Source organism: Poecilia mexicana, unplaced genomic scaffold (assembly GCF_051168715.1).
Source record: "Poecilia mexicana isolate PSO_F unplaced genomic scaffold, ASM5116871v1 scaffold_22, whole genome shotgun sequence".
Classification (NCBI taxonomy): Eukaryota; Metazoa; Chordata; class Actinopteri; order Cyprinodontiformes; family Poeciliidae; genus Poecilia; species Poecilia mexicana.
In genome coordinates, this window is record NW_028263391.1 from 3672152 (window position 1) to 3685062 (window position 12911).

At 37.3% G+C, this 12911-nt stretch overlaps 1 protein-coding gene and 1 long non-coding RNA gene across 5 annotated transcripts in view; one reads left to right on the forward strand and one right to left on the reverse strand.

The window, feature by feature from the left end:
- The window catches only part of slc4a11 (solute carrier family 4 member 11), a 146036-nt gene that overhangs the window by 20771 nt on the left and 112354 nt on the right, over window positions 1-12911 (forward strand). For 2 of the 4 annotated variants that reach the window (XM_088002543.1, XM_088002544.1), the window contains exon 1: window positions 4421-4947. The exons of the other annotated variants lie outside the window; for them this stretch is intronic. In XM_088002543.1, coding sequence (XP_087858669.1) covers window positions 4911-4947 — 37 coding nt within the window. In that variant the 5' untranslated portion in view covers window positions 4421-4910. Of the gene's footprint in view, window positions 1-4420; window positions 4948-12911 lie in introns of those variants that run through there. 4 annotated transcript variants of the gene reach the window in all.
- On the reverse strand, window positions 379-3147 carry LOC148152757 (uncharacterized). The gene is made up of 3 exons (XR_015761939.1): window positions 1582-3147; window positions 970-1084; window positions 379-875 (listed from the first exon to the last, which is right to left on the reverse strand). It is a non-coding gene; the product is annotated as an uncharacterized LOC148152757 (long non-coding RNA).

Genomic DNA, 12911 nt, shown 5'->3' on the forward strand with positions numbered 1-12911 from the left:
TCTTAATACACAGAACATTTTTCATAAAGTAAGAAAATTTTACTAATACAAATAGAATATATGAGATTTATTTATCTTAAAATTAGTGTATTTGTACTTAAAACAAGCCAATTTTACTTAAACAAGTAAGATATATTATCTTATTTTAAGAAAAATAATCTCAAGTAAAGAAAATATTACTTGACATTGAATTTCTTAAAATCAGCATATATATATGCGTAAAACTAGTTTACTTTTATTGTTGCATAGGATTAAAATATATATTTTGTCATTGCTTTACTCAAGGTTCTTATGCTAAGGCAAAAATCCAAAAAATGATCCTGTCTATACTGGAATAAGAGATGTTATTGGCTTCCTGAAATGAAGACATAAGTTCAATTACTTTTAACATCTTTATTACGTTTAAGTTTCACATAAACATAGTAAAACATGACTACTGGTCAGAATTTAAAGTCTGGATGGGCATCTGATTCTGAAACAATCCCGTAAAATGACAGAACAATGAAGATCTGACACATCTGTCGCACTCATAAGATGCCCTAAGAGTCAAGCAAACCAAATTGTCCAAAGCAAAAATAAACTTGGGATTAGATGTCACCAATAGGAGCTTACTCCACAATGAACATCTTCCAATCAGCCATAGCCTTTTATGTGTGGAAGTCTTGTCTCAGTTACGGACAGTGTTCTCAAGATATCTGTCAGCAGCACAGAGAGGAGTGGCCACACACATGCATGCTGAAAGGTGTAGTAGCTATGATGTCCTCCTTTCAGAAGATCAGGGCAGGCATGGTTCCAATGGCCAGTAGAAAGTTGGTTTCACGATCACCACAGAGCTGAAAAGTGGTTTTGTTTGATTGAAGTTGTTGGGTCATCTGCTAATTGGAGCACAGACAGAAAAACAATCACAAAACAAACCACGTTTTAGGGACTAATCAGTGTAATGATGAATAAGTATCATAAATTTCTTACCTCAAGAATGTGAAGGACAGCATCACTTGCAATTCCCAAAGTTTCTTGTAGATGGTGCAATATATGATTGGAGACGTGTCTGGCATAGGCTTCACCATGGCAACAGTTTGGTTTACTTGAAAAATAAAACAAGTCTTATTTTAGTTAATGTTCTCAATTACAATATTACATGAATTCAAGATAGCAAGACAGTCATTTTAATTGAATCAAAATAGGACTACTTAAATTCACCAATCAAAAATAGTGTTTAAAATATCCTGGTAGTGTGGAATATCTAACCTAGGCTTTTAGACTCATTGCATTTAAGTTTTTAAATTACAGCACATCAAACACCCTAAAAGGTAGTGAAATACTAGGCGGAATTTCCCTTTCACCATTTCCCGCATCAGAAGCTACGAATGAGAAGCCACCTTAGCTATGTTAAAAAACGGAAGCTACCAAAACCTCGTGTAGATATTATTTTTAAGCCACAGCTATTGTGGTTAATCACTGTTCAAAGCTCATATTCACAAGAGCGGCTCTTTAACCCGCGGGTGAAAATTAGCATATCACGACATGCTAACTAGCTTCACAGTTAGCTTATCTTAGAAAGATAGACAGCTTTAAACTTACCTCTCAGTACAGCAGCTCTAGGGTCTATACACGTAAAAAAGTCCTCCATCTTCATCCATGTCCAATCGAGATTAGAGAATTTGTCAAAAGAAAATCTTATAAAAGTACTGTAGATAATAGCTTAGTTAGGCTGTTACAACTGAATTAACCGTTAATCAGGGCAGTTAAATGATCTCTGGCGTTGCCGTTAGTGATGTGCGGATTGATACTGAAATATCGATTCTTCCGATACCAGAACTTAATTCTTTAAAATCTATTGTCAGATCCAAGGATCAATACTTTCCACACTTTAGTAATTTGAGATAATGTAGATTAACAAGAGCACGTTAGAAAGTAACTACATTATTGAGATCTTGCCTAAATGAAACGTTGTTAATGGGAACTACTTTTTCTTCCGCCTAGTGAGTGTGTAATGTGTAAGGACGCAATGCCCAAGCGCAGCGTGCTGCTGATGCTCACTCACTCAGAAATGAACATGTTGACAGATTATAAAAGTGATATGGAGCTATTTCACCTGTCATTTTATAGTAGTTTTAATAATTAAGCAAAGATATATTTAGTAGGGTTATTATTCTACTAATTGTCTTTGTTTTTTAATTTGCAACACCATTTTCACATATTTTGTATATTTCTGCTGAATTAAAATAGCTTATAGTAAACGAGATTGTTGTCGCAATGTACTTCTGAGTTTAAAATGAGTGCATGAGAGTACATTGTGTTCTTTTTATAAAGCCAAGATATGGATTACTTTTTTTTTTTTATTTAATTAAGAAACAAATTAACTGTCTTTGCAGAAAGTATGGGATCTGTATTGCCAATACCAGCTTAAATTTTACTCGGTATTGGATTGGAAAGAAAATCTGTTGTATCGAACATTACTACTACCTCACTGACATTTTGGGCGCTTTCCCATTTGGATTGTATGATGTCATAAAAAGGGTATGACATCATACCCTTTTTATGACAAACATGATGAATAAAATATTGTTCAAACTAATATTAGTAACTTATAAAGTGAGAATTTGAAATATAAACCAAAAATTAAAATATTTATCATCACAATGAGCTAATCAACGTTGTTGATTCTAATCTCATTGTGTGGAATACCAGACATTTCAAATCACACATCAATAGAAATTTCATGACATGTCAGTAAGAGGTCCCACATCTTGCATCAAGAAGATCAGATTAAGAAGGTTCATAGCAGATGGAAACATGCCAAGAATTATCTTGATATATAAACTGATATTGTCTCTGAAATTGTTGTGTTACATGACAACCGTTTAAATAATTTCCAGTACACTCTGCCAACTTATACAAGAGTACAAGTTCATGTTTCTTTTTTATTTTTCATTGACAATAGCACAAATGATTCCATTTGGATATAGTCTGTTTTAATTATCCGGAGACATTTCATGAAGCAAGTGATTTCTCGTTTTGTGCTTGAAATAAGAAAATTTTACTTATGTAAAATAAGTTCTAGACTTGAAGTTTGATTGGTAAATATTGATATTCTAGATTCTAGCACATATTTACTCATAATAAGTAATATTTTCTTAATATCAAGCTTTTCTTACTGAGATAATTAAGTACAAAAACACTTAAAATAAGAAAAATATTCTAGCATAAACCCCTCTTGGTGAGAAAAATTATCTTGTCAGAAAGAAAACAAGAAAAATCTCCTTAATTTAAGATATTTAATCTTACTAAGATTTCACTTTTTGCAGTGTAATAAAACATAAATTAACGAAGCTTCGAGGCAGGTAAATTTTCCTCGAGGAATTTTAGTAATCGAGGTACTCGAATCAATCGAGGAATCGTTTCAGCCCTAATGTGTGGTCACGTGGTTATGCACCTTTGGTTTTTGCACACAGCTTTCGTACAACTTCACAAACCACCAGGGAGGCACCCCTCTCTCTTCAGTATGCATCACGCTCTGATACGCCAGGGTTCCCCCTCCCTTCATCCCTCTCTTTTGGTTACGAAACAGTTGCAGAGAAAGCACCACACTTTTTCTGCAGTTGCCTCAATGGACAACATCATTACAAATCCATGCAGAAGTTTTTAGCCATTTCACATGTCTTATTATTACAGTAGTTATTTTGTAAAGACCAGTACAAAAGTACACAATCCCTCACTGTATCAGATAAATGTTCACCAGATCAATACAAAAACCAGATGGAGAAAGCGGACTAGTTGAAGAGAAATATCAACATTGCAGTCTGAGCGCATTTCTGCATAAAACACACAAACTTCTGACCAATCACACAACACTTCACACAGATCTCTGTTGAAACAGTTCAATCTGTGCCTGGTGTCAAGTTCAGCAGCTTCTCTGCCAACAAAATGATGCATTGTTCGTCACACGTCTATGTCAAAGAGAGCCAATTTCAGCACTTCGGACTTGATCCGAAGTGCCGACTTCGGACTTGAGCAGAGGATTGAGGTCTGTGGGATCCTCAATCCTCTGCTCCCTCTGCTTTAGTAGGTTCTCTGGCTGGACTCCTGCAAAACCTTAGTATTACTACTGGCCTGAAGGAATAATCTGGTAAATTTATTGATTACTTGAAACCTCATTCTGCCAGGTGTATGAATATTTTCCAAATAAGAGTTGCCTGAAATTCCGTTTTTAGACACTGAAACCAGTGATCAAGAGAAACAGTCACATTTTCCCAGATCTCCCTTCTTTTTAGATGTTATCACGCAAGACTGAATATTTTGGCAATTTTTCCAGAGGTGTCAGCACAAATCGCATCTCTGTGCCACTTAGTTATGTAGACATGAAGGCAAGAAACATCTTAAATCAAGTGTGCCTGCTCGTGTTTTGAGAACAAACCCTGAATATTATGATCTTTGTTTTCAAATTGTAGCTTAGGATTCTGACAGAGCCACAGTTAGTGGACGAGAGGAATGCAGAGGAGGTGCACTCACGTTCATTTTCACCTGCTTCAGTCAGTCGCAACTCAACAAAGGCAAACAGGAGAGCCAGGCTTACAAAGTGACATCTTCCCCAAACGCTGACGAGGTGCGTCTCCACCTGAGCTTCACCGCGATGTTAAACAACAAGACGGTAGAGTGAAGAAGCTGACTAATAAAAAGAAAAAAAAAAAGGCACTAGGACCCAGTGGCAAGCGCGCGAGTAGGCAGGCAGAGTGGGGCTGAGTCACTGCATGTGTCTGAGAGGCAGTCAGAAACAGAGCAGAGCAAGGGAGAGCAGAGGTGATCTTAGTCTCATCAGCACAGGATAACACAACCATGATGGGTTGATTTTTGGGGGTTGGGGAGGCGGTTGGGTTTGGAAGTGTGCATTTGCCACCATTTGCTCAGCCATGGAGACCAACAAAGTTCTTCATTTTGTGCCTTCCGGTGAGTATATATCAAAAGCTCCTGAGAGCTGCTTCTCCGCTGTGCACGACACAGCAATCACTGGGAGAACCTTGGGGTTCCCTTCCTCATGAAACCTGAGAACCCCCCTTGTGCAAAACATATGCAGCCCACTTCAACTTCCACTCTGAGGCACGGCAGATGTTTACGTGGATGCGTTCCATTGTACATACTTGGCAAATTGGGAGTTTGATCAATTTGTGCTCATAGGAATGTGGCAATATAACGGACACAGACAGGAAACTGATTCTTTTTCATTTTCGAGAAGACAGAGATCTGTGGCAGCTGTGTTCTACTTGTAGAAATTGAGTTTTTTTTTTTCCTGTGAAAGCATATTTGTGTGTGTGTGCACGCATGTGTGCAAAAGTGTGCATTCTCTTGTTGTTTATGTCTGGTATGCGGCACCAGAGGTTCCTGTGTCGTTTTTTTTCTCCAGCAGTTGAGGAACTGAACCTTGAGAAACAGTTGCATTGCAAACCCTCGCAGCAACGCGAGTGTACCTGTCGAGACTGTGCACAGCCGGAATGCAGAGGGAGCATGTGTTGCATTGGTGGGCTCCTGCATGATAAGTAGAGAAAGACCAACAGCGTGCATGGAACAGTGTGTCTGTGCTCACATGCAAAGGAGAGACACGCATCTGCTCTTATCTGGATGTTTCTGTCTACCTACATAAAAAAACAGGACTTAAGAACGTGTCGATCCTTAACGTTGCCTGTTTTTTTTTGTTTTTTTGTTTTTTTGTTTTTTTTCTTCACACTTGTGTGTGTGTGTGTGTGTGAGAAGACAGATTAGTGTTGCTGACAGCCACAAGAGAGCAGCGAATCCCCCCCAAACCCCCAATGAAAGTCCTAAGAGAACCCGAAGCCCATTTGGAGGTGTGATGCGGCTGCCTCCTCACTTTCATTTTGTCTAAGGCTGAACAGAATACTGCAACTCCTGGTGTTTTTCTTTCTCCCTCTCTCTCTGTGTGTGTGCGTGTGTGTGTGTTTTACTTGAACATTACTTGGAATTCTGTGACAGGAAAAATACTATGTCTGCTTGTGAATGAGCACCGGGGTGTGTGTGCGTGCGTGTGTGTGTACATATACTATAGGTATTTGTTGGACTTCAGTTGCGTGTTTGTGTGTGTTCGGTGTGTGTTTTCAGCAGATGCATTGTGCGATCTAACTAAATCAGGGTGTCGAGGTGTGATGGACACTGACGTGGCTTGTCCTCTGAAGAGTAATTTGCATACATTTGCCTGCGAGCTGATTAGGTGGAGGTGACAGGTTGGATCCTTGCAGCAGAACAATTTGGTCCCGTTTCCTAAACGGCTTGTCACACAGGAAAGGTTGAAGGCTCCAAAAACACCGTTCAGAAGCAGGAGGATTGCGAGATGCCCATTTTATGATGATTCTATTCTGTCTTAGTTGACCTTGGTTTTAAAATGCTGATACTGTTTACAGGAAATCGTGTATCTGCAGGAATTTGATGGCATTATTGATCACCGCTGGTGACTCAACAGTTACATTTATAAAAGATTAGATTTTCTTTTCTTGTTGTTTTTTTTTCATCTCCCAATTTACTGCCCTCTGGATTTTTGGAATAAAGCAGGGAAAGCTGCTCTGTGCGACAAAAATCTCAGGATCCATGGCACTGGAACATGATGTCCAACTGAAGGTACAGCTCGCACTGGCCTGGAAAATGAAGCAAACCTTTAACTGACGGAGGTTTATGCAAATGGAGACATATTTTGCAAACAGATAATCATGTTGCATTATTCACCCGCTATCTAACGGGTTTCTACTTGAATTTTTTTTTTTTTTTGTGGCAAGGTCAGAAGACGTAAGTTTCACTTTCTGGATTTGAAAATTGCCACAAGGCTTCTGCATGTAGCGACACTGCAGTCAGCTTCGCTACTGCTCTGATGAGGAGTTTCATCTGTGTGTTTTGCTTTCTTGCTCCTATTAACCAGCAACAAACTTCCCCTGCTTAAGACAATGCCTTAGAGAACTGTGCAATCATTTCTATTTTAAATAACTCTTTCATTTCTGCCTAGCAGAATTGATGTAAATATTTATTTAGAAATTTACTTACAAATTTTCTTAAAGATTTTCTCTCTGGGTTATGACCATAACTAACTTACACAAGTAACCTTCAAATGACTTTGCTTTGCATAACTGGGAAAAACTCCACATGAGTCGATGAGAAACAGAAATGTTTGGGTTTGGATAATTTTTCAGGTCTGAATATTATTTTAATCACATAAGAATGTTGAAGAAGAAAAGTTTTCACATTTATCAGTTTTTATGTAACAACTGGAGATGCAACAGTTTATCCAGCTCATGAGATGATACAATATCTAGCACAAGATTTTTGGAATACTTTTGGGAAAACAAAGGATGTTTTTTTTTGTAATAAATTAGGTTTTTTTTTTTTGTTTTCATGATTAGAAAAACAATTTCACAAAACAAGTTTCCAAGACGATAATCGGTGTAGAATTATCCAATTCAGTCTCAACCTACCTCCCTACTGCTGCAACTATGCGATTTAAGGCAGTTTTATTCCAAAATAAAAAATGCATCTAGAAAGTGATATTTCTCTGTTTTCCTAACAGAAAAAAGGTGCAATTAACCTACAGTGCCTTTTCAGGTTTCACCAGTTGAAATATTTTTTTTTACTTGATATGAGAAAATGCAGTCCATTCTTATTAAAATAGTGAAATGTGGGCAGTAAGAGGCTTTGAAGCTGCCACAGTCATTAGCAGGTAATTGTTAGCCATTTGCAGTATTCTCTATGCAGTTTCAAAATCGTGGGTATGTTGTCCATCACTCACTGTTACTTTTTTCTACCAAGTACCAAAATGCAAACGCATAAAGGACTTAAGAGGGATGGAGACTTATCAAAGCGTTGCCAGCTAGCCTGTCAAGTTGTCTTTATTAGTCGAATCTGTCGACACATCAGTCTAGTTCAAGAACTCCTGCTTGTCTTACGTCAAATTATCAGGCTTTGTCCACATGTAGCTGGATATCTGGGAAATCAAACACATTTCTACCTGTTTCAGCCTTTCGTCCTCACGAAAACTCTGTTTAATGTCACTAAAAATGATCATTTAGAAAAACTCATAGTCGAGATTTGAGAAAACTCCGTATTCGTGTTTGCATGTGTACATGGGAAAGCAAAGATTTAGGATCCAGTGCATTACAGTCTGTGACAATTAATGGGGCAATATATTCACATACTTGCTTTCACACTAAATTTCCAATCAACATTGTCTTGTTAATTTTATATTCCAATACGCAATTTAAAAGTAGTGCAACTTTTAAATCTGCCCACATAAATAAACCTCCTGGCGCCATGTTTAATTTCTAACAGGAAGTTGTGGTTCTTTGGGAGAAATCTGATTGGCTGATAGGTTTTAGCTTTGCGCTGCACTACCCTCTATGGGTCTGGCATGTTTAGAGCAACGCTCCAAGCTGGATTTGTGTGGATGAAAACTTTTCGGAAACCAATCCTGTGTGTGCAATAATATTTTAAACAATCTGGCGAAGATATTAATTTTTATAAAGACATCTTCATCTTGGAGTTCATCAAAAGAGATTACACTTAGTTTACTAGTTGTCATATGCTGGCACAGGTTTTCCCCCAGACAACTTGCTAAACCTGGTGGAAGGGGGCGCTGTAGTGCAGACCACCAGTGGCCCACCCTGTTTTTGTGCTAAAGAATCTTAAAATTTACACAAATTTGGAGGTGCACAAGCAGAAAATGTCATTTGGAATTAATAGCTTAAGGCCGACAGGCAGTTGGTATCGGTACACACCCACTCATGCCCAGTTCAATACGCCAAGTATAAACTTAGCCTAATTGGTCTTTACTGTCACTGTTACTGCTGTAACAGTGACAGTTACAGCCTGGTTGGGGGCAAGTAAAACCTGGTGGCCCACCAGGCTGATAATACACTAAGGGAAATCTGGCTGACCTTCTAAAATTTAATGGCATTTTACACTAAATAATAGTATCTTTTTTTTTTTTTTTTTCGTTGTTTCATGTATAGTTAAGTTATTCCTTTTAGGTTAAGATTATTTATACGTTTTGGAGTCAAGACTGGAGTGAAAATGGCCTGGCTAGTCAAAAAACGGCAAAGTATTAATTCCTAAACCAGGGGTGTCCAAAGTCGGTCCTGGAGGGCCGGTATCCTGCATGTTTTAGTTCTCTCCCTGATTTACCGCACCTGGATCACATGATGGCTCATTAGAAGGCCTAAGAGGAACATTGACATGCTGAAAAGGTTGTTACTACCAGGGAGAGAACAAAAACATGCAGGATGCCGGCCCTCTAGGACCGACTTTGGGCACCCCTGTCCTAAACCCACAAGCCAAGTCCACAGCAGTGTAATCTTTTTCGTTTTAAACTTTTCGATTTAACAACCATAAATGCAACATAAAGCTGCCCTGTTACAGCCAAGTGTCAACGGTCTGGCGTGACAGAAAACCAAACGAACGTTGCTGCAGCCATGACCTGCAAAGCCTGAAAGCATCAGCATGGACGACATGTAGTGACGGTGGGAATTAGTACTTTGACCATGTGGAAAGTGGAGGTGTGCAAGCTTCAAGATAGATGACGAGTTTCTGTGTGCATGTGTGCACTATCGATGTGACAGTGATCTCTGATCAGTATTCACCGCTGGCAAACAGACCTCTGAAGCTCCAGCCTCCGAGCACAGCCATCTGGGCAGAAGAGAGGCGCGCGTCAACACACACATACAAATCACCTTACAGTACCGGGCGCGTGTGCGTACGCACACACCGATGCCAAAATGTCCCAAAAACACCTCCATGCAAGACATGACAAGTCGGTCTCACAGGCCGGGGAGCGCTCACACACATTCACACAATCCTCACAAAAACCGGCTGCGTTGGACATTTACCATTCAGACTTCTTCTCCCAAAATCATTCCCACTGTCCAAAATCATTTGTTAATGTAAACACAGGTAACATTTACAGTCATGTGTCTGCACAAACACTAATCACTGCAGGGCTCAATACTGTGTTAGAAATGTTTACTCTGCGTCTCATTACATCACACCTAGAGCTTCAACTAACCGTTAATTGATTAATCAATTAATCAGATAAAAAAAATGACACATCCTGCTGATTTTCTTTAACTACTTAAACCTTTTTTATACAATGCTAGAAATACATAAAAAATAATTTTTTTTACCTAAAATGCAATGACTTTGCATTCATTTACTGTAGACTTGATAATTTGCAGCAAAAGATGCATCTGCAGCTTTTTTATGGAGTTTGAACGAGCTGATGTTAAAACTCTGCCACTTGAGGAATTTTTGGCAGAACATATTTACAGATGGATTTATTTATTTTACATGCAAAAGATATATATTTATCACTTTTATTTTAATTAGTGCTTTTAATATGTTCTTTCAGCAAAATGGCCTTTTTTCAGTGTTAATCGACTATTAAATTAGTTGACGATTACTTTATTGATCAATTCTTCATAACTAATCTGAAATATTGTTCCATCCCTGCTTTTATGGTTGTCACTTTGAAATACACCTTGGACATGTTTGTTCTATATACGTGACAAGCAATTTTAGACAGTTTCAAGACACATTTTTCTAATATTATAGCAAATTCAAAGGGTGTCTTGTAAAAAAATTAAATAAAATAACACCATAAAAACATTAATTACCACTCACATGTATGCATGTACAGAAAACCCTGACACTGACTCTGGCTTTCAGATTACTTAAGCAGCACCCCTGCACCCCTCTGTCCCCCACACAGACACTCTTTCATCTGCATGTTTGAATCCTTATCACACACAAGAAGATGGGACACACTGTGCCACAGCCTGCTGTGTACTTTTGAAGAATCAGCCAAGACTCTACTGATAAATTGCTGCCTTTAAATCTTTTTATTTTTTCAAACAACCAAAGATCTTTTTTTATTACTATTATTTTTTTACATAATTTGGGCCTGTCCAGAAAAATGCCTGCTCGTTAATCACTACAGAGAGCATTTACTGGTCATGTTTCACATTTCTGAACATGTAAAATCAGTGACTTCATTATCAGATTCACTTTTTTAAAAGAAATATTATTATTATTATTATTTATTATTTAAATGAAGGTAAAGACTTTTACATTTTCACACTTTTCCCATGTTCACATCAAAATAAAATGACTAGAAAAAATACAAAATAATAAAAACAGAACAAGTGAAGGAACTGCTCCCCTATGTTTAAAACTCAGAGAGAAGACGCCCCCATTTCGTAACATAATCAGGCAGCCATGACTCTAAAGGTTTCTGCTGTATGACACATGCATGCCTCAGTAATTAAACTATGTTGGTACATGCTGTTCTTTTTGTTGGCTACTTTTAAAGTCCAGTTTACTCTACAACAATGGTAATAAATAAATATACATTTAAATATCAGCTATGCAACAGTCAGTTAATCAATGAGTTTATTCACTCAATTTACAAGCACATTCTCTTAAAACTTTTACTATTCATGAGTGAAAAGGAAGCTGAACGAAGTAAAATGTGCTATATTTACAGATATAGAAAATATATTTCTCAAGACATACATTTTAAGGGCCATATTTATTAGATCAACAATATAAGTTGTAAACACTATATCATTCTCAATATTAAGTCAGGAGTGTATAAGACTTGGGTTTTTTTCTTATAAATGGTTTTGAATTGATTTATCGTAGTGCATTTTCTCAACTCCTCTTCCAAATTGTCCTCCATACTCTGAAATGCCAATTTGTTATAAAGTAATCTGCAGAGTTTTATTCTTGAAATCATACTGCCTTCTGTTCTTTCCGTCACTTGAGCTTAAGACAAAGGAATTTTGTAAATTAATAATTTCTTTCTAGTTTTAAACACAGCTAAAAGCATTTTTAAATTAACCAAATCCCTTAGTTTCAAGTTGTTTGGATAAACAGTTTACTAATATGTTCTCTTGCATTTATAGAGAACTCATAGCTTGCTTTTCTGTCACACACAAAGGCTTTGTGTTGGTTTTCATAATTGGTATGTGTTGTCCCATACCATCATACATTATATCGGATATGGAGCAACAAATGAATAATGGTATGTCTGGAGTGTTCATGGGTCTTAAACATTTTTACTTTGTTTTTTCGGAATTCATTTTCTGCTTTACTTTATCACTGGTGGTGGTAAGGAGTTACCGATCTTTACCCTGTAGAACTGACTTGTTTTTCTGTGCTACATAGAAATTGAGATGACATGGAAGGCTTCTTTATCTTAAAAATCAAGACGTGGTTTTTAACATGTAAACTTGTTTTTCCCTCTGGAAAATGTTTTTGGTCATTTTGTAAACTGTGTGCAGTCCTGTCCTTTTCTTCATAGCACTAAAGGAGGCAGTACACATCTGTTTATTCAGAACCTTGTATCTCATCTGCATGTCCTTGGTGAGAATTTTAATTTCATCTTTGAAAAGATGAATGGCCTCTCCACAAAAATGATCGAAATTAAATGGAGTTGACATAATTTACCAGTCAAATCACTTGTGGGTTTTAAAACATTCAAATGTTAGTTTTCAGAAATATTCATCGTCTGAAACTCTTTGCCGTGAAAATTTTTCAGTAAAACTGGCAGTTTGAACTAAAGTAGGTTTACCAAAAATGTTTTGGATTTGGGATCTATCTGGTGTAGCTATGAAGTAAAGCTTGGCATGAGCAACATTTTTCAGTTTACAATCAAAATGTGTGGGTAGGATATGCTACCAAAATGAGAATAATATTGCTTGAAATTAATTATTGAACATTACTTTCAAAGGGGACAGTGTTATATATTTTCCAGGCACATTGTACCATTTTATAGCACAACCAAGTAGCTGTTACCTTCAGTTGTTATAAAAAATGCTGTTTATATCAAAAGCATTTTTAAGTCATATTTGATGCCTTGAAATTGGGCC